The 22,838-nt window shown below is 37.0% G+C and overlaps 1 protein-coding gene across 2 annotated transcripts in view; it reads right to left on the reverse strand.

The window, feature by feature from the left end:
* The window catches only part of LOC124636209 (adenylyl cyclase 78C-like), a 53,118-nt gene that overhangs the window by 11,741 nt on the left and 18,539 nt on the right, over positions 1–22,838 (reverse strand). For both annotated transcript variants that reach the window (XR_006985107.1, XM_047172158.1), the window contains exons 3-21: positions 13,554–13,664; positions 12,599–12,659; positions 11,928–12,004; positions 11,721–11,813; positions 10,947–10,986; positions 10,341–10,490; positions 9,684–9,898; positions 8,251–8,443; positions 7,840–7,983; positions 7,670–7,749; positions 7,372–7,521; positions 6,915–7,051; positions 6,516–6,683; positions 6,065–6,173; positions 5,589–5,696; positions 1,830–2,038; positions 1,334–1,522; positions 1,021–1,142; positions 190–370 (exon numbers count right to left, since the gene is read on the reverse strand). Coding sequence is in view for 1 of the 2 variants with exons in the window: in XM_047172158.1 (XP_047028114.1) it covers positions 190–370; positions 1,021–1,142; positions 1,334–1,522; positions 1,830–2,038; positions 5,589–5,696; positions 6,065–6,173; positions 6,516–6,683; positions 6,915–7,051; positions 7,372–7,521; positions 7,670–7,749; positions 7,840–7,983; positions 8,251–8,443; positions 9,684–9,898; positions 10,341–10,490; positions 10,947–10,986; positions 11,721–11,813; positions 11,928–12,004; positions 12,599–12,659; positions 13,554–13,664 (2,537 nt within the window). In the remaining variant the exon portion in view is untranslated. The remainder of the gene's footprint in view (positions 1–189; positions 371–1,020; positions 1,143–1,333; positions 1,523–1,829; positions 2,039–5,588; positions 5,697–6,064; positions 6,174–6,515; positions 6,684–6,914; positions 7,052–7,371; positions 7,522–7,669; positions 7,750–7,839; positions 7,984–8,250; positions 8,444–9,683; positions 9,899–10,340; positions 10,491–10,946; positions 10,987–11,720; positions 11,814–11,927; positions 12,005–12,598; positions 12,660–13,553; positions 13,665–22,838) is intronic.

Below are 22,838 nucleotides of genomic sequence, written 5' to 3' on the forward strand. Positions count from 1 at the left end.
TTGCCAAGTAACATCATTAAAAAGTAACTATTTTTAACTGAGGTATGTGTATGGAACTTGGTACTTATTCAGATCTCACTTCTTTTATAGGCGAAGCATTCCCATATTATCGAACTTGGCAGTCTTTCACATTTTTGTTTTGGGTGGGATAATATTCTCCTAATTTTACTTACTTCCAAAAATACTTACGTATTTGTATTGCTATTGTAATTCCTATAGTTGTAGAAGTGCACCAATAGGATGGTGTACATGACCACGTTGACGGTTGCCAACAGGGTCTTGATCAAGTAGTACAGCTTGAGCACGGACGTGAGCGCCACCAGGCACAGCACCCACGTGAACACCACGTACTCCGGACGATAGCATTCGTCTGTCATAACAATAGATATAGCTTTGTGAGAAATGTTAATTTTGTAGGTCATTGCTTTTAAAACATAATAAAAATGAATTCTTCCGTTGTTATAACGATAGCGTTGGCGTAGATTACTGCGGCTACTATCTCTGTCTGAGGGATCACATAACTGCTCCGGACATATGTAATGGCGTCCACGGCCGATTTCGGCCACGGCGGCTGTTCTCATTTAAGGAGATCAGCCAGCTGCGCAAGACATATTATAGTGCACGAGCATTTGCGCAGACACAGGTCCACTCCCTATTCCTTTACTCTCATAGCGCGATGGGACGGCAATCCGATACGACCGGAAAGAGATCAGACGCAGGACCGACATTTACGTGCTCTCCGATACACAGGTGAATCAATCATCAACTTCCAGACTACGGGCTGCTTTGTGAAGGTTTAAGAAAACCCACAAAGCGATTTCGGCCCGACCCGGGAATCGAACCCGAGACCTCGAGCACTGCAGCCACGTTTGCTACCACTAGATCAACGAGGCAGTCGAAACAGGCGAGGCGCAGGACATATGTATTATAGTGCACAAGCATTTGGGCAGATACAGGTACAATATCTCCATTCTAGTTTGCTATATAATATGTTTGGTTTATTTAGAGTATTATACTGACCTGGATCATTCCATTCATCAGTAAGTTCTTGCGTGGTGTAGTTACACGTTACGTTGGGAGCAACAGTGCCGTTCGGCGTTTGAGGGATAAAAGATGGCGGACACACGTACAGTTTTATCGTGCTGTGAAGAAACAAGTATGTATTTAAAAAATCAGTGATGTGAAAAATATGAATTTACACAATTGTTTCCAATAAATGATTTTTTAAATCTCAAGTTTTTATTTCTAGCGTAAACCATTTATGTCAGGCTCTTACATGAAAACAAGGAATTTGACAAATTGCAATATGTGCCTCAAGTTATTAGCTACATACCTGGATATAGACATAGCTGTGATAAAGCAGCATATATGAACATTCCTAATAGTCCTTGTTGAGCTGAGGTAAGCAGAGATCTTGGTGAGGCGCGGCAGGATCCCCGGGAACTCCTCTATCATCACCAGGATGAAGGACAACGTGAAGGGGATCGTCATCAGAAGCAGAATCATCACTAGGTACTGGCAACTGTCGAAAGAAACAACGAATTTTGAAGCTACCTCTAGTGTGATAAATTAAACCTAACTGTGAAGACTTTGTAAAGAATCTTCATTGAGTTTTTCCAGGGCTTGCTAGGTAATTAAACCTGCAGCTCACTCGATAAGAAGAAGATCGAGTTTTTAATCTCCTATTATGTGTCTACTTTGCATAAGAAAAATACTTGGCTTATCATAGAAAATACATTGGGCACTGATCATAATTTTTATAAATAGTCTACCAGTTGTGAACTATTCATATTCAAAACAGGAAAGCTAACACACCTATAAAGACTTACTTGTAATGCACCAAGCTCTGCACAGCAACAATGAACAGCCACAGCACCAAACAGCACATGACGTTAGACTTGAAGGTCCTCTCATCCAGCTCCCCGAACCTCTCCTCCAGCGAGGGTCTGCGGAACCGCAGCGACCAGCCGTGCATGTTGCTCACGCGCATGCGACGGTTCGACTTCACTTCTATCGAGTGGTTTATTATGTCGTCCTCCTGGAATATAAGGCAACTTTTGAGGAACTGTCATTTAGCTGGACAAATGGATTCGTATGTGACCATACTACACAAAAAGAAAGATGTCTTGAGATAAGTGGGAAAGTCAAAAGACGATAAATATGTAAAAGTCGATGTAATATGGCAAAGCCCGATAAATTATGCATTTTCGATTGTTGAACTTCAAAACAGGGGGCACAAATAAAGGTTAACTTCGCGATACCGCACATTTGTAAAATATATCCCACCCAAAACAAAAATGTGAAAGGCTGCCAAGTTCGATAATATGGAAATCCTTCGCCTATAAAAGAAGTGAGATCTGAATAAGTACCAAGTTCCATACACATACCTCAGTTAAAAATAGTTACTTTTTAATGATGTTACTTGGCAAGTTTTCACACACCTTCTTATAAACCTACTAAACGCAATGAATCAAGTATTTAATTTTCTATTAAAACTTGCCAAGTAACATTATTAAAAAGTAACTATTTTTAACTGAGGTATGTGTATGGAACTTGGTACTTATTCAGATCTCACTTCTTTTATAGGCGAAGGATTTCCATATTATGGAACTTGGCAGCCATTCACATTTTTGTTTTGGGTGGGATTTCATTTATTTTTGTAAGGTTGTTTATTTTTTTTTTTTCTTATGATTAAGTTAGTTAAGGAAATGTCTCATTTATACTATCTTTCAGATTTTTGAATATGCACTATGCTTCTTACAAAGAAATGAACTAGATTAACTAAATGGACTAGATTTACCAACTGACTGACATGACATGTTATCATATATTATGTTCGTGGATCAAAGTTACACATTCGTTATTTTCGAAAGTGACTCACACTTGGCCGTTTTCAGATTTTTACTTTGACTAAATACAAACCTTTGTAACGAATTTCAGATCGGTACGACCATTCGAAGATACATTATATAAATATAGATAAATTTAGTTCGTTTTAGTTCCTTAGGGGTATAAATTTACACTGGGTATTTTACACCTTCATTATTTTGAAACCGACTCACACTTGGCCATTTTCAGATTTTTCCCTTTACCTTGACATAAAGACCTACCTCCATGCCAAATTTCAAGTGAATACGACCATTGGAAGTGGTCTAGGTTTTTGATGAGTGAGTCAGTGAATCAGTGAATCAGTCAGTCAGTTAGTGAGTGTATAGTAAAAATAGCGATTTTCTGACGTCAATATCTCAAGACCTACAATAGGTATATTAATGAAATTTTGTATCTTAGATAAGTGAGGCGGTCTGAAGAGATACTAAAAATTTGATATGCGTAAATAAAATAGATTTTGAGTTATCCCCTATAACTCCCTATAACGGTCGAATTTGGCCCGAAATGGTTCGTGTAATATAACCCACGGCCGGTGTGTCGCTTTTTTTGCTTGAACTTGGCGGACACACTGCCGTGTGTCTAGATCCCTCTCTACGCTGCTTCGGGTCCTGTTAGCCCGGTCAAAATAGACATTTGAAATAACAAAAATTCCCACAAAGCTGGTTTTTGGTGGAGAGCTAGATTTGATCATTATAAATAAAATACTAAAAGTCCCCATCGATCCCATGTGTGCGTCAAAAGTTATTCGAGGTCAAATGTCAAAATTTTTGTTTTTTTGTGTTTTTTTCGAAAACGGTAAGTTTTATCAAAAAAAGACACCAGACCAAAGTTGTAGATCTTTAAATTTTCTACAAGAATGGCATTAACAGTTTTCTCATAAATCTTACCATTCCTGAGATATCGCGATTCAAAAAGTCACACTACACATGATATGCACATACAAGCCACGTATGTACGACGGCTGCCTTTAAGTTTTGTCGTTTGAAATAAGTATAGACAATCTAATAGGTTAATACCATTTATTGTTTTTCAGAGAATTCTCCGCAATATTTAATGCACTTTTGCATGCATTAAACCCAGTTCTTGAAATATTTATTCCATTCTGAAGTGGGGGTAGTCAAATTGGCCGATTTGTATGAGTCAACAGCTTTTTCAGGTGTGCTGAAACGTTTACCACGAAGACTTTACTTAATTTTGGGGAATGTAAAACAATCGTAATGCCCACGGATCCATGTCACGGTATGTTACATGTTGGTCTGCGACAATTAACTGCCGCATAGCCTCGATATTATCTTGGGTCATATGGGGTTTTGAATTTCCTTCACGTGGCTTGTCGCTAAGGCTAGATTGCCCACTTTTAAATCCTAAATATCAGCGTACTGCAGTCCTAAGGCATGGTTCTGCATTACTAAACACAGAACAAAATTTTTTCAACCGCTGAAGTCGCGCACAATCCGCTTTTAAAGTGTAGAAAATTATCGCATGCTAATTTTCCTTCGACATTTCCATTTTTATCTTTATTTATTGATACATAATATCTGGACCCTATTAAAACTTTACTCCCACCTGCTCCAGAAAAACTCCTGACATTATTTTTTGCAATTGCAAAAATGATTGTAGTATCAAATCATCCTCCAAGCCCTTTTCCCAACTATTTTGAGGTCGGCTTCCAGTTTAACCGGATGTAGCTAAGTAGTCCTTTACAAGGAGCGACTGCCCTATCTGACCCCCTTAACCCAGTTACCCGGGCAACCCAATACCCCTTGGTTAGACTGGTGTCAGACTTACTGGCTTCTGACTACCCATAACGACTGCCAAGAATGTTCAATGACAGCCAGAACCTACAGTTTAACGTGCCATCAGAAACACAGTCATTGGTGTCCAAGATATGCTTAGGAAGTACATACAAACTTAGAAAAGTTTCATTGGTACTTGTCTGACCTGGAATCGAACCCACTCATACTTGAGAGGTTGGTTCTTTACCCACTAGGCCACCACGAGTTTTTGTATGAATCTGATAAATCTAAAACAATCACAATAATAGTTAACCCAATAGTTAATATCAATAATGACATCATATTAGAACTTGACGGCAATTATTCCCTTAAACTATCCTAAAATTGTCATGACAGTTAGTGGAGTAGGTCTACAGGGGAAACCACGATAAAAAAAACGCGCCGAGTATACTACCTCACAGGTGGCGTGGAAATGTGTGCATGTCATGTATGGAATATACTTTGAAGCGCGATATCTCAGGAATGGTAACATTTAGGACAAAACTGCTAATGCCATTTTTGTATAAAATTGTATAATCTACAATTTTAGTCTGATGTCCTTTTTTGATGAAACTTACCGTTTTCGAAAAAAACACAAAAAACCAAAAATTTTGACATTTGACCTCGAATAACTTTTGACGCACACATGGGATCGATGGGGACTTTTAGTATTTTATTTATAATGATCAAATCTAGCTCTCCACCAAAAATCAGCTCTGTGGGAATTTTTGTTATTTGACCACTACTTTTATGTCTATTTTGACCGGGCTATGTTTATACCTAACCTAACCTTATGTTAAAGCCTGTCCGTATGCTAATTATTTTTATTTCCCTTCAATAAATCAGGAGAAACTGGTTGAGGAAATTAGGTTAACTTTTATAAGACCGCAGTAGGTTGTTATTAATATTCTCGTCAAATCTCACCTCGACATCGGAGACTGGGGGCACGTCGTCAATTTCCGGATCTCGTTTAGAGTTGTCACCATTTAGGTTAAACCCTCGAGCCACGCTGGCGGCCCCGCTTGAGTAGTACTGTGGAATATAAGAAACAATAGTTTTTTTTTTTAAATAAAAACCTTCAGGTAGACTAGATTGTTTCAAAACAAGAGGTATAATTTGGTTTATCAGCTTCTTTCAGGGCAAATCTACTGTGGTATCTTATGTACTTTTGCAAGGAAAGGTCCTCAAAGAAAAGTAAAACTTCAAACCTAGGATCAAAAACGTTTTAAACTTGAATTAAACCTCAAACAAAGACACAGTTGATCAAATAGGTAACTTAAGAACTCAATCCTGTAGAAAGTGGCATATTCTTAATTTTAATATCTAAGTTGTATCTCTGGGTTGATAACTTTTTTATTCGTGGTCTCATTTGCTAAATTGCATGGTCCTTCAATACTAACGTTTTGGAAGGGCATCTCAGGCGTCCAGTCGGCTGTCATTTCATCTTCGATGGTGCTGCTAGGCCGGCGGGGTGTTGCGTCCGAGTTTTGTGCAGACGCTTGTGGGACACTGTTGGCATGGAAAAGTATGTATAGTTTACAAACTATATGGAGACAAACGAGGCATAAATTACTAACAGTTCCTGGGGTTTTCGCGTAAATGTGCGATCGTCAATCTCCTGTCCTTGTGATATATGCCTAATGTCTATTAGATGCCAATTTTATTTGGGGCTGGTGCAACATGTTTTCTTCTTACATTGCCTTATATCTCCTGTCATCTCACATATTATAGGTATTTTTTCTAGCCATATCGACTTTTATACACCATTCCTTTCTTCGCGATAATCAAAGTTTCTGCACATTTAGTCTTTTCTTTATCAGAGTGATTCTAGACAGTTTCAAAAATTCTTACCTAGTTCTAGACCGATGTCTTGTCCGCCTCGGCTGCTCCGTGCTCTTAATGAGGTAGGTGACGGGATTGTGTTCCCTGAGGTATGGGTCACGGGACCCACCATCTCCCGGCTCTACCTCAAACGCACCGTTCAAACATTCTAGTGTAGCTGATGATATGTGCATGCGTCTGCAAAAGAAAACTCTATTTGTTTAAGGTGTAAGAAGCAATTTCGAAAGACCGAGCTGGTGGTATTTTAAGAGTTGGTATGTACCAAAGATTGTATTGACGTAATTGATATAAAATTAATAATATGTTCTTTTTTATATGAGAGAAGGCATGTGGTGGCTGAAGGTCAGTGGGACGGAAGAAAAGGCCGATGATGACGAGTATGGCAAAATAATGATTTGTTTTAATTACCCAGGTAATCCGCCACTTTCCATACGATTAGCGAGAGTAACATCGTGTGACCACAAATCAAACTGCCATTTGAGCAGCCCCAGGACTCCGCAGAGCACCTTCCCGCTGTGTATACCGATGCGCATGTCTAGGTCCACCTGAAGATATAACAATATTAGATTGTTGAAGGACCAAAAATTCAGAAAAAGAATGAAAAGACGTAAGTTTGTGTACTATTTAGAGAACTAAGTGTAATTGAGTTTTCAGATGACTATTTATTCTTTTTAAATCTCATTTTCTTTTCTCTCGTATTACTTGGTCCTTTCAATTAATTCGTTGGATGCCGGAGGGGAGATAAGTGCGAGACAAAATTCTTTTTCTATTGTTTTATAATAATGTAATTACGAGAGGTTACGAGAAATACGAGAGGTTAAGTTATGTGTTTAATGGCGATTTATTATGCTAATGTCTGTAATACCTGTGCATTATAGCGCACATCGCGTATAGCACGTATCATGTGGAGGCCCATGTTCACGCAGCAGTGAGCGTGGTCCTCGCGCCGCTCCGGCAGCCCGCTCACGCAGAAGTAGCAGTCACCCAGCAACTTTATGCGTAGGCAGTGATTTTCCTATAAAATACTTAGCCTGTCTAATTATTTGAATATAAATTTCAGATAAATACATGAAAATATGCGAGGCATCATACGGCCGAAGCCTGTTGGACCTGCGGGATTGTTCGCGCGAATAATAAACGATCAGTTAAAAGTATAAGCTCACCGATGCCAACCTGTCGAAGCGAGCGAACAATTCATTTAATAGCTTCACTAACTCCTGTGCACTGCATTTGCTTGACAGTTCTGAAACAATTTCAATATCCATCAAAGTGATACAAACACTCGGACAAAATAGACCTTATGTTGTTAATTTTAAAGTCCAGATTAGCTTACCAGTGAAGCCCTTGATGTCAGCGTATAGTATGGACACGTCGTGATGCTGTTGTATGTACAAGTTATTAAATTGCTGCTCTTGGAACTCCCCCTTTACTTTGTTCACGTGTCCATAGATTTCTTTCGCTAAGAAGTCTGGTATCACTGCGGTTGGAAAACAAAAAAGTTTTTCTATGTATTCTGAATGCTGTTTTACGTGCATTTAGAGCTGAATAAAGATTTATACAAATCTGATTTTGGTCTTATTCTGAGATAATCTACATATTAGTGCGAGTTAAAAATTAATTACAGTAATATATTCTGAAAGATTCAGTTTAAAACTCGAGATATAAAAAAAAGCTTGTAAAAAGACAAAGCCATGAATATAAAATCTATTTTCAGAAAATTCCCTAAATTATTTGAGTTTCTCACCGCTCTGAAACAACTTCCACTGTCGATCACTCTCTCTCTTAGTCCTCTCACGCGTCACCATCGACCGTCTCGTCTCCAAGAAGGCCTTCCTCTGTCCCCAATCGGCCAGAGACTTGGCATACATGCCCGCAAAGTTTACTGCTACGTACAACATCGCGTTACCTATGAGTAGACGAAGACTGCACGCGTAGGACTGCAAGAAAATTGTCATTTACTTGCTTTATTCGTATCAAAAATATTGAAAAAATTAGGCTACTCGCAACTAGAAGGTTCTTTTTTTCAAAACTAAATTTAAATTTTAAAATAAATTGTATACATTTTATAGCATGCATAATAAATAAAAATATAAAAGAAGTAAAATAAAATTTAAATGTTATTTAATAGCTCATTTGCAAGGAAAACTAATTAATATAATAATTAAAGTACATACAAAAAGTAAAAGCGTTAAAAGTTTTATAATTGGAAAGCACTCAACAGTTAAGAGTTTTAAATTAAACAAATATTTAGTAAGCTGAACAACTCACACACATATCAGAAAACTGTAATAACGAAACAATTATATTAATTAGAAAATATTAATTATTTAAACTTTGATACATATACAAGTTAGCGTTTGCCACATTTCGACATTCATGAATGATTTTTTTGTTCAAGACATAATGAATATGATTTTGGTCTTTTGAGCCGCTTTTGTCCAAAATTTGTAGCTTCTCTGTACAATTCTCAAAATAACAAACGTCGAAATGTGACCACAAAGATACTGTTATTATATCCAGCCCAAGAATTATGATAACAAGAACTAAGTAAGAATTAAATTTAGCTGAGCCGCTTGCTCAGTCAAGGGTAAAGTATGTAATTGAAAAGATACGCGAAGCCTCTTAGTACTAACTTTATATTATAACCTTGAAGAATTTCCTTCAACATTTTTCTTTCTAAATATAAACTAGAGATTTACTTCTTATTTAGAGGTTTCAAGTATTTTTAACCATTAGCGTAATCTATATAAATAAAAATGAATTGTTGTTCGTTAGTCTGATTAAAACTCGAGAACGGCTAGGCCGATTGAGCTGATTTTGGTTTTAAAATGTTTGTAGAGGTCCAGGGAAGGTTTGAACGATACGAAGTTCGCGGGATCAGCTAGTTATATAATAAAATCCAAAATTCGATATTTTTAACATCCGCGTTTCGAAACAATAGACTGGAGTTTACTTTACTGCACGATAGGCTGTTATTTGAACATCTTCGGCATTCCGTACGGTCAGTCAGAAGCCAGAAATCCTGACAACCAGTGTTAGCTAGAGGTCTTGGGTTGCCCGGTTAATTGGGTCGTTTCTTGTAAAACCCACTGGGTATTCAGCTAGATCTAATTGGACCGGAAGCCGACCGCAACATAGTTGGGAAAAGCCTAGAATACGATATTTTTTGATACTTACATTAATATTACAGTTGACAGCCCTCTTCGTGTCTTCCATGCTCTCTTTAATAACTACAGCTGTGGCGAGCACGTGAGCGAGGAAGGTCAGGGTTCCGATGATGATGCACCAGATCAGAGACAGCGGTAACATGGCGTATGGTACGAACACTATGAACAGCATGTACCATACTTGGTTTTGTGATTCTTGGAAGCCTATACCTTGACCGCTGAGACCTAGAGAAAATGACGCCCATGATTATAAGTCACTGTATAAAGTATACTAGACTAGATCTCGAAATAAGTATGGCTTTGGCCACATTGGTATTGCAAAATCAAAGGACCACTTTTCACTCTTTAAAAAAAAAAAAGGAAAATACCAAGTTTTTAAGACATTGCAATATGTTTAATCTTTTGCTGTCAATAGTGCCATTCAATCAAGATAATGCTTGTTATTATTGCAACTTATGAGTTACTGTAGCTCAAAGTTGCCGGCATTCTGCAGATTTGGATTCTTTAAATACGGTAATTTCGGGCATTAGTACCAGAAAAAGATCCCATTTATTGCTTGTGCATTATTTTTGTACACTTAAAAATATATAGTATCATTTATTTGTAATCATGTCTGCTCGGAAGAATTACGACCAGTTTCTTTTAACCATTCTTGCTTTGACTATACCTTGAGCGATCAGTAGTATCCAGGTAGCCGCCGCGGCCCAGTGCAGGTAGTTGTTGGCGAAACATCGCCACCAGCCGAGCAGACACACTCCCACGTTGAGCCACGCGAACGCGACCGTCCACGCTATTTGATAAGGATTTGGTGCTGCTACTGTGAAATAAATATTAGTTTTAGACTGATAATTATGCATTCATCACTAAAGCAGACGTAAACCATTTAATTATAACGATAACCAAACCATAAGTAGTCGTAGTATACTTATAGTTTGCCGCACATAGGTCGAATTCGGCGATTTGACAATTGAAAATGGATTGGTTATCGTTATAGTTAAATAGTGCAACACACCGTAAAAGTATGTATTAGCAAAGTCATTGACGAAAAAACTTAAGTTTAATTTCGTCACAAATACGATTTTAAGTTAAAATATATTCTAATTTTTAGTTCTGTTTTAATAACACTTTGTGAGATTCAGTTTAGGGCCAACCTTTTTATTTCAATAAACGTAATTAGTAATTTACTTTTTTATAATATTCCAGACAACTTTATTATATCTTTATGATTTGTACAAACAATCCAAAAAATAACTAAGTATTTCAATTTACTCACCGTCTCTGTTTGTGACTGTATAAATAACAGCTAGACATATCTGAAATAGACATAATATTAGTGAAAGACATTATGGGCCTTACTACAAAAACTTTACACCCTGTTTTACACTTTTCTATAAAAAAAATAAATATAATAATATTATAATATAATATTTTTTTTATAATAAAATTTTGGCTGCAAAATGAACAATATGTCAACGTCATAATTTGACATTTTTTTAGACAAGGCATAAACTGACGTTTAAAAGTTTTTGTGGTAAGACGGTATTTATCTAAGTATGAATGGCTTTTGGGCTTCTTTGAGGGTACCAATAAAAACTTTTATTACGGTCATGATTGTGTCCACGGAGGAGGTTAGATAAGGAGATACCATATGGCAGATAGGTCAAGCGCCTTCTTCTAGGTCGAATACGTACAGTAGGCGTGATCAAAACGCTCAGTTACAAGAGAACTGACGGAGCGTTCGGGTTCCTTGACTTTGTCAAAGATTTTTGCGTTTTACAAAAAGTGGGTGCACGGGTTTCAAAGAAGGCGTGTGATGTAGTCAGAAATGGACTATCGATAGTCCATTTCTGACTACATCACACGCCTTCTTTTTGCTACACCCGCATTTTTCCGACGCTACTTTCTTAGGAGATTTTCCGTTATGGCAGCTTCGATCGTCACTTAGTTCTCTATGGTCATGATTGTACCGAAGGACTACGAATGAAAATAGGTTAAGTTTGTTCTCAGAGATCGAGGGTAGAGTATTATTTATGCGAATGTTTGTTACCTTAAGTGCTAAGTCAACAACGTTCACCATTATGAGTGATTTTTGTCGCTGCCTCCTTGAATATCTTTGGTATGATAACTCTACTGCCTTATTCTGCAAAAAAAAAAAACAACAAAATATATTTTTAGTATAGACTAACGATTGCAGTTTTGTGGTATTTCAATCAGAGCTAAAATATTAGGTAAATATTTAAGTGTGCTCATTTACCTTAAAACTATTTGTGATTGATGGACAATATATTCCTCTGTAGTATCGAGGTGCCCTTAGCATGCCTTCTGTTTCCACTGAAAACAAACATATTATGTTAATTTCATTATCCTATCCTAGATTACAGCGCGTTGTCTAGATCAACTTATAGCCACTGTCAGGCATAAAATTATCTTTAAAACAGCTGAGCTGTTTTTAATAAAACTTGTCCAAAAACCACTGCTAGAATACTAGCCTTCAATCTAATAGAAACCACATTCAAATTTGTTCATCCATTTTAGAACTACGGTGCCACGACCAGATAAAGACGGGTTATGAAACTGAACGCTGTCTATTCGTAGTCTACGAAATACGTAGCGGCTACGGCGTAGCAGTATCTCCGTCGCGTAGCACTTGATGACAGCGGATAACAATGTTTGGTACACAGAAACGATTAGTTTTGTCCACAGTTTGGATTCGATTAGCCTCACACAATTGTGGGGAGTTCCACCAAAGTTTGTTAACGCAATTACCATGAACTTGGAGCCAATAGAATTAGTTAGAATTGTTTTAAGTACTTGGGTGTAGTGCAGTATATTGTTCTGCTTGCCATGGCTGTCTAATCTCTTTTGCAGATTTTCTTAGCGGAGTTTTAGTTTGATTGAATATAATTATATGTTTTGGTAACTGACCTGGATCTTCTTGAAATGGATTAATACTTCGTGATGAAACCACATCTTCGCTTATACGACGCTGTAAAAAATCGTAGAATTAATTAGTAAATTATCCCAAATTATACCGTAGGTACAGACATAATCTCGTCGTTTTGAGAGAAGTGAACGTCGTTATTGAAAAATAAAACATTCATTTTAAATTAAATTATTTTACATTATTTTCAAGGGCATTGTACTATTGTATGGTTGGGCAGGTAATTAATTGAATACTTAATGGAATAACGCGCTTGCGGTCACCGCGTGGTAGCGCCTATGACGTAGCACTAACCGCATATGTGACTGGTCGTTTGTTACATTACACGTATTATTCATTAAATGTATGTACTTCCTATGATTAGTAAATAATTAACCAAGATATGACTGTAATAAATAATGCAAAATATATGTATAAGAGTATACTTGTAGTAAAAAGAAAAAAAAAACTTGGTGCAAGTCTGTGCAAAACTTAACGATGTTTGAATGCAAGTACTGTCCTTTACGAAGCCTATGTGAAGCCAGAGCGGTTCTTAGAGTTTATTAATAGGAGAATATCTCTCCTTGGAACAGAGTTCCTAGTTGACGTTTCATAAGAATCGGTATAAGTCTATTATTGAAATAATAACTTTAGACCCTGCCTATACTTAATACTTATTTGTTGTTCCTTGCGGTTTTACCCACGTTCTGGAGGAACTAGACCCCGTACCTTGGGGTATTCCGCACCCAGGTCTAAGTAAGGATCGGCTAAATTGGTTCAGCCGTAGTTAAATTGCAACAAGGTGTGTAACTAATACGACTATCTTTTATAAATAGGTACAGATGACTAGAAATTCAAATTCAAAATCTTTATTGCCAACTAAGTAGGTACCAAAGGATCTTATAATCATATAGTTCTTAGAACGCAGTTGCCTGTTGTTGTAAAAAGTGCTGAGTATACCTGGTCTTCATGTGCTGAGCTGCTGGCGCCGTCACCGGGCACTCTCTCCCCCTCCGGGGCTGGTGTGTGAGCCACTTCGCATGGCCGTACGTGCTCCCCGCAGCTTAGACACTGAAGCAAAAGGAAACAGGTAAGTACAGTTATCTATACTTCTATACTAATATTATAAAGAGGAAAACTTTGTTTGGTTGTAATGGGTAAACTCAAAAACTACTGGACCGATTTTAAATATTCTTTCACCATTAGAAAGCTATATTATCTGCGAGTAACATAGGCTTATTTTATCTCGGTGCGGGCAGTAGCTCCCACGGACGCGGGTGAAACCGCGGGAACACGGCTAGTTATTACTATATTTTAATATCCCACTGTTAAACAATGATCTCCCCATCTTGTTTCTAACTTTCCGATACTTGAATCGAGCCCACCATTCTCAAAGGTGACCAGGTCGTGACGCCATCCTTAAGGTTAGGTAAAGTTGTTCAAATAATGTAATACATGACAGGAGCATGTTAAGAATTCAAAATGTTACTGTAAGAAGAAAATCTGAATTGAATGAAATTGACAGACCGAAGGGACCGAATTTAATACAGAATCTGGTCCTTTGATTCAAAGAATGTAGAATTAGCAAATCCCGATGGTTCAATTGGGTAGCAGCTGTTACTCAACTAAGATCTTGCTTCATCTTTTTAAATTGCTTCGCGTTATGCTGTGCAGTGTTATTCTAACGGTACTCTTTTATGTCACTTAAATAACTACAATTGAGTGGCTAAGTAGGTAAAAATCATTATTCATTAAGTAAAGCATATTTAAACAATGTCTCCTTAATTTATCGATAGACGCTTTTTTTTACTTTTCATTATTCGCATTTTCATACAAATTGCATATAGAAAGTAACAATTTTGACAGTTACCAACTACCGTATTCATCGCACTCTAATCTCCGTCCCCAAAAAACCCGTTGCGTAAATAAAAAATCATTTTAGATTACGCTACAATATGTCCGTTGCTGTCCACATGTCACTACAATGTCGCAACGTTGTCAAAGCGTGGCGCTAATGGCTTCGATATGTAAACGCATTAGTGTTGCCGGCTTATCTCGATACGCAGTTATCTACGGGACTGCGTACTCCGATTTTTAGGCTGTCCATCCACGTACGACAATCGGAGACCTATATTTTGTAGGAGCAAAATGGAACACACTGATAGCAATAGTGCAACGCACACATAAAAAATCGGTCAAAAGATTATTTTACGAACGTCCGACAAAAAATCGGTTCGATTAACTGTCCTACAAAAATCTGACGTGGGCGGATAGCCTTATGGTCTTTCGGTCCCAAATGAAATGTGCTAGGGAATTTTTATGAGTCATATTTTTTCGCGGTATGACGTTCGGTTAGATGGTGACGTGGCATGTAATATGGAGATGCCGACTTACTTCCTGGTCGTTACCGCAGTTTAATGTGTCGTATGGCATGATGTGATGGCTTGTTTGAAAATTATGGGTCCTGCATATTAAAATAAGTGGGGCGTCATTTTCAGTAGAGGGGAACTAGAAAATTGGCTTCAAATCATCAAATCCACCAACGCAGAGATAATGTTTAATCCCTTGAGATTATTTGTTCATTGTCCAAAAGCAAACATTTTTAAACAATATTTCTTTTCTTTCTTAGCCCAAGTCTTATCCAAGCTTAAGTCAGCAGCAAGCTGACCTACGTAACGTGACCTGAATACGCATTTCCAATCCTCCAAGATTGGTTTCATATTTGCTGAGCAGTCAACGCCAAAGGCTACGCTTCCTTTACCTGAATTTCTTTAATATAAAATACACAAACATGCTTATACAGTAAACAGGTTCAATGATTTTTCAAAGGTTCGTAAACATTAATCAAACGAATTCAAATTCTGTGACGTAATTGGCCTTCCTCCCTAAGGACCGAGTCGTGACGATTCCTAATTACAGGCAGAAAATTGACAATCAAATATGTAAAGTGGTACACAACTTTTCTGCCCAATATTTCTTCGTCTCACACGCAAAGCTGCGTAACTAGTTTTCGGCAAATATTTTGTTTCGAAGTAATTGCGAGTTCATTCAATTCAAGCGTCTCTGTGAAGATTATAGGACTTTCAGAGAAAGCGTAGATTATTTTTGTCACTGTAATATAAAATTGAAATTGAATTAAGTACATGCTTTATTTGTTTTTGTTCTGTTTGATGTTATTTAAATTATGGAAATTAAATTAAATTTAAAATATGGAATTGTGTAAAATAGGTCTAACATGTTAAGTCCTAAACTTGGTCACTTAATCTAAAAGATCTTCTAGCCTTCTAGTACCTACGAAGACGTCATATTCAGTCTATTTCTATAAAATAAGTTTCAAACCGCAAGTACAAGTATCTCAAGGGTGTCACAATGTATCAGAAACAAACTAAATAGGTTCGTAAACTTGACCGAGTCTGTCTAATACATCGGTTCAAGGTTGAAAGCTATCGGTCGCCCTCGAGCGAGGGGGGGGGGACCTAAGTGAATAACTCGGCCCAAGTCCCGACAAAGCCTTTTATTAGCCTACTCAGCCGATAAGGCTATTAGGGTTTCTTTTTATTTTAGTTAACGATGAAATTCTGGTAGCTAGTGCAATGAAGGGAAAACATGTTTTGATTCATGGTAACATTGCATTTTTTTTCCGAGTAATTACAATTTATTCGCAACGTCGAAACTTGAATTACAGACTCAGTATAGGTACAGAAACGTATAACTCATGTCAAATAACTTTGCCGGTCTGAAGTTTGCTTCTAGTGATTGCGAAACAGCTTTAATGCATATTTACCTAAGTACAAAATACTTTTCAAATTACCGAGTAGTGCTTTGATATGACACGACACTCACTTAAACACTTATAGAGCGGTAAGGTTGTATTAGACTGCATACGTCATCATCACACCTGTTTCACCACGTCATTCCAATTTTCTAATCTATAGGTATAATTATTTACGATTATTTGTTTACATCCAAAACAAATTATCCTATTTGCTTAGCACAAACGTGCGGCATGTTAATCGGAGCGAGTCGATCCGTCCCAGATGGTTTAATTCCGAGATGCTATCAGATTAATAGGCGTGTGATCTGGGGCCCGATTCTCCTAATTTTACTTAAGCGACATACGATTCAAATTCGACTGCGATCGACGTTTTTATCCTTTTCTGTCATTCAATAATGAATCATTTTTTCTGCAAATGATTTACTATTGCAATATGATTGTATAACAAACTACCGTATAGACCAAAATCACCAAAATAGCAGACCAATCGCACACCAATCGAATGTCGTTGGAATACGGTCTTAAATTAGTAGCAGAATGCCCGATATGGTTAAAACTGCTATTGCGATCATATTGCGATTCGATTTCTATTCAATTTTGACATTATTAACTTAGGAGAATCGGGCCCCTGGTGACGTAGTGATCCGGCGGATGATGGAGTACGCACGTGGCACGAGGATTCACGATGTGTTTTTGTTTTTAGTAAACAAAGGGCTACGGAAATAGCGAGTTGTCTTTTTGGTAAACAAGAAGTAGGCCTGTGTTTTTTTTACGATTTTTAGACTTATTACCGTTTTATCCAATATTTATATGTAAAGTTAAGTAATTTACTATACTATATATAGTAAAACCGCTCACACGGTTAAGGCATTGACAGAATATGTAAAAATTGGTACTTATGTAACTCTTTGTAGTGACCACTTCACGTCAATAAGAATATTAAAATGTATTTATTCAATTATACTTGAAAAATCAACATACAAAACCTTATACTTCAACTAGAGAAAATATTTACCAACAATATTATGACATGAAGCATACATTATGAGGTTACTATAGATTGATTTCCTTTCGTGTCTGCCAGTCACCACGACATAGGGTAGTAGGTACTTATGCAAACATTACTTTCAATATACTATTAGGTACCGAGAACCATTAAATCTATAACCGTTTTTACCGAAGTCTATAAAAATGTTAGCTTCAATTCGACATCGAAAGTCTTCTGTACACCTTAAAAGGGATGTAAATAAGGTTACCTAGTACTTTTTTGGTCTTTCAAGAAAACTTGATTGAATTGCGGATGAAATAATAAAGTTATGGTCACGTTGTAAAGTTGCGGTGGATGCTTCATTTATTTTGTGTATTTTTATCGGCTCACAGAGATTTAGAATTTGCATGATATTTTCATGCTTTTTGAGTAAAAGAATGTTGAAAGGGGTTAATCGTGCTTTGGTCCTTTTTTAAGCTTTTGATGTAAACCTGTACCCTCTTATTATAAAAACTGCCGCAAGTAGTGGTTTAAACCAGACTGAAGACGTCTTGGTTTGTTACGGTACTTACGATAGTCTTTACATCCTTATTACAAAACGTAGACTAAGAGAAGACTGTTCGGTACTTCGATTTGTCTGTGGTTCAAATAATATCCACAGATTATAAGCAACAAATATTTAAATCATTCGTTCAATCGTTCCGAATTCTATGCGCCGTTCCTTTTTACATTACTTTATTAAGTGCATTTTGATGAAAAATAAATAACTATGATAATAAAACAAATACCTATGCGGTTGAAAATATTACGTTTTATTATTTAAAGGTAATTTTATATTTCTAGTATCTTTTAACGATATACACGATCCAATTATTCTCGACTTTGCGCGACTAACTATCGAGTTTGCGCGTATAACGGAACGTCAGTTTGTTATGTTTTGTTTTTAGGTTAGGAATAACTTGGATTACTTTCATCCCGATTTAAATGATTAAATAAGACGTTGTGCATCTCATTAGAACCTCTTCAAAATTAAATGCACAATAACTTATAAGTACACAGTATATCGCGTGCATTAAATTACCAAAAAAAGGAAACAACATAAAAGTAGAAAACTATCTTTTATTCCGATGTCTATTTATACAGTAAAACGCACTGATACATGTTGGAAACACAATCACACAATCTTGATCCGAATCTTGTTCGTATTATTTCGAAAAACGTAAATCGATATTTATATCGAAAATTGTCGTCAGGTAATTTGAAGAGATTTTCTCGATGACGCACTCTGTTTGGTCTCCGGACACTCTCAATAGTATTCTATCACATCCAAGTATTCCAAATCACACATATTTATATCCACTTTCGTTTTTTTCATCACAAAACAAATAACCTCAAAAGTAAATAATGTCGGAATTTGACGTTTGTCGACTAAGTACTGCAGTTAAACTAGGGGGCTCGATGGTTTATCTTTTGTACTACAGATAGTAATAGGACTTGCGATAAACTGCGTTTTGTAATAACGTTTTTTCAAGGTCGTACTTAAAGCTGGATTAAAGGTAGTACAAAAGCCGATACTTATTTGATACCGCGTTTTATAATAAGAGGGCTAGGGTTTTTAATTTTTGTCCTATTCACAAAACAAATATTTATTTTATAAAAAACTGCCAAAATCAAAATCATTTAAGTATTCAAAGAAGGCTAATTAGATTAGCACTTTTTCACGTTAATATTTTCAAAGTCAAGCATCCCCAAAAACGCTCCTTTCACCACTTCCTAGTATGTATTATAGGAAAAAAATAAGTGATGACCTACTTCCCTACAACACAGCTGTTTATTACAATTTAATTATTGTAGTAACAATTTGTTATTTAATACAATATGTTTTCACTTAGCACTGTAAAGTTACACCATGTTATTCAATAGGTACCTATGTACAAGTACCGATGTATTGAGGTAGCCACATTACATATAGGTAGGTACCTAAGGTTATGAATAAGCCTTCAAATGAAAAACATGGGGAAGTTTATTGGCTGCGTCCTGCAAGAGGAATTCAATCGTCAGCCAGGAAATCCCTTTACAAGTTCATTCGAGTTCAAAGTGTTACGTTTCACTTGAGGTAGGGACTTATATTCAGGTACTAACATATTTTAGGTACTAACATATTTTAAACCAGCCATTTTCCTGAGGTTTCACCCGCGCCATGTGGAAAGTAGTGTCCATACCGGGATAAAATATAGCCTATGTTACTCGGGAAGAGTGTAGCTTTCTAACAGTGAAACAATTTTTCAATCGGTTCAGCAGTTTCGGAGCCTTTACAAACAAACGAACAAAAAAATGTTTCCTCTTTATTATATATATATTACTACAGATTTTTTTCATCCAATATCTAAGTCAAATACAACATTTTATAGAAACAAAAATGGCCCGAAAATATTTTTTGATTTTGATCAAACGGTTTTTGTATGAATATGCGAAATACTGGTTATCTCTTTCAGCTGAATAGCACATCATTAAAAGTATTAAAAATGTTTACTAGCTACAATATTCATAAAGTACCTAATATTTTTTTCGTCTTTCAATGTGGATGAACCAAAAAGGGTAGGTGGCCGTACCTACTGTTGTAAGGATCAAAGCCGAAGGTGTAAAATCATAACCTTCTTTTTGCTACTTACGTAATATTGAGAAAGTGTTTATGGGATAGACAAATGGCAACTTATGGCATGTTTGCTGGATATATCGTCTTAAGTTGTTTGAAACTAGAAACTCACTGTTACATTTACAGCTTTTCGATTTTGAAAGAGGTATTTTGAAGTTGATTCTGAAAACAAATTTAAATTATAATGGTATGGGACATTACTCTTGATAATATAATGATACTGGATTGAATCAAAGTCTTCAATCAGTGCGTCCTACCTGTCATGACTTACGGAGCCGAAACGTGGACACTGTCGGTACGGCTGGTTCACAAGTTTAAAGTCGCTCAGCGGGCTATGGAAAGGGCTATGCTCGGCATTTCTCTGAGGGATCGCATCAGAAATGAGGTAATCCGTCAGACAACCAAGGTCATCGACATAGCCCACCGAATCAGCAAGCTGAAGTGGCAGTGGGCTGGCCAGATTAGCCGAAGAACCGATAACCGTTGGGGTAAACGAGTTCTAGAGTGGAGACCACGCCTCGGCAAACGTAGTGTAGGACGTCCTCAGGCACGGTGGAGTGATGACTTGCGCAAGACGGCTGGCAGGAGCTGGATGCGAGAAGCCGAAAATCGATCTCAGTGGCGTGCACTTGGAGAGGCCTATGTCCAGCAGTGGACTGCGATAGGCTGATGATGATGACTGGGTTGAAAGTAAGTGGCAGTTTACTTTGAGAACTATACCTAAACTAAAATTATTACGGACTGCAACTTCTTTTGCATGTAGAGACGTAAAAGATAAACTTTATGAATGTGACTCAGAAGGCACATTATCTTTGTATAGAACTCGCACACTCGTGCTTAAAAATCTAATTCCGTAATCTCTTATTTAGTTTACTTTTTCACAGACTTCTTAGACGTCTTGGAGAGCCCTCTACACTGAATAGCAGATAAAAATGGTATATTACAATTTTTAATCTTTGAAGCTCTTTGTCAATTCTTGATCTATCTACAGTCTACACTAATAAAATAAAATGGAAACATTTTCTTTGCACCCTAACGGCTCCGAAATGACTGAACAGATCTGAGAAAATCTTTGACTAATGGGAAGCTGTTTTATTAAGATTTTTTCCGAGTAGGTATAGTAATTTAAGCTATGTGTCCGGGAAAAAGTTTCCCGGGACGCGAGTGAATCGAGAGAAAACAGCTAGACTACAAATAGTCGTTTAAAAAGAATAACATATTGCGACTAACGTGAAAAATAACACAGGTTCAACAAAGTTAGTATACTCTTAGTTTCCAGTCGAGTAAGCGGCCAAGCCAATTGCGATGCACTCGGTCGACTGACGCTCGCACACAAACAACTATGTGCAACCGCACTCATTCAGAAGTAATTGCATTTGCCAATACATTTTTTTACATTTGACCTTTTATTAAGAGGTCTTTGACCTTTACAATAAATATGACACCTTTTTAACACGTTCGGTCAGTCCCCTGGTAAGCTATTTATTAGCTGGTGTTGGGAATCGAACCCGCGACCAACAGTTGCTCGGTGACATGGTGACCATTGCGCCAACGAGGTCGTAATTTCATTTGCCAATACTTTTTTTGGCGCTTTACTACAGGTCTATGAGTTTTCAAGGTCTCTGTTACTCTCTAAATTAATCTTAATAAAGCCTTAAACGCTCAAATTAATTCTACTGTCATCTGAGGTAAGTAATTGTAACAAATTGCCGAATTTGCAATCGTTGAGGTCCTAAACTTCTGAAACAAATCTTAATGTCAATTCATAAGCGTTATTAATGGCGTCTGCAATCCTTAGATAAAGAAATGTAAAGAATTTATAATTTGTATACTCTTAGCTTCATCTTCGTTTTGTGCAATTAATTTCGGGTGGTATTTACCTACGATCATTCATACGATAATTTCATCAATTAAAGAAATAAGTCTGCATAAATGTATCTATATGCCTATACTAGTATAAAAAACTTGGTAGATATAATAAAAGGGAAACATATTTTTGTTTGTTTGTTTGTACCCTAAAGGCTCCGAAACTACTGAACCGATTTGGAAAAATCTTTCACTGTCGGAAAGCTACACTATCAGCGGTGTAACATAGGCAATGTTTTGTCCGGGTACGGGAAGAAGTTCCCACAGGACGTGAGCAAAACCGCGGGGAAATAGCTAGTATGAAATAAAGTGTATAACTGGCAAATTAAAATACTGAACTGTAAGATCAAGGTCACAATTCATAGCCACAAACATGATCACACGACGAACACAACGTGGTCACAAAAAAAATGATTCAGTTGGAGTTTTCCACGTTCGCATCACGCCACCGAAGTCACTATCAGGCTGACCCAGTTGTCATACATAACTTTTAAGTTAACTCTGCCAACAGGAAAAGCTGGTTTTCTCCCACTTTTCCCTCCGATTTGCAAGTTGTTTACGACGTTATGCAGAAGAGAATCGAGGACTTTTTGAACATCTGCCAAAAGCGTTTGGTTATCGCGATGACTCGAGTTTTCTAAACTGCTTAACAAAAATGTGGACGTTATTTGATTATCTGTACTTATATTATGAAGCTGGAGAGTTTGTTTATTTGTTTTGCTTGAACACGCTAGTCTCCAAAATTCCTTCAGAGTTAGATAGCCATTTTGGGTATCGAGGAAGGCTGTAGGCTACTTTTTAGGGTGCCTCAGGTAGTTCCCAAGGGACGCGAGTGAAATTGCAAGCAGAAGCTAGTTCCAGAATAATACTATTACCTAGATAAATTCATTTCGATCATGATCAAAGGATCAAAAGCCTACGAAGGATTTTTAGACGGGTATTTTCCTTTTTCATTCGTGT

The sequence above is a fragment of the Helicoverpa zea genome, chromosome 2 (genome assembly GCF_022581195.2).
Source record: "Helicoverpa zea isolate HzStark_Cry1AcR chromosome 2, ilHelZeax1.1, whole genome shotgun sequence".
In the NCBI taxonomy this organism is placed as follows: Eukaryota; Metazoa; Arthropoda; class Insecta; order Lepidoptera; family Noctuidae; genus Helicoverpa; species Helicoverpa zea.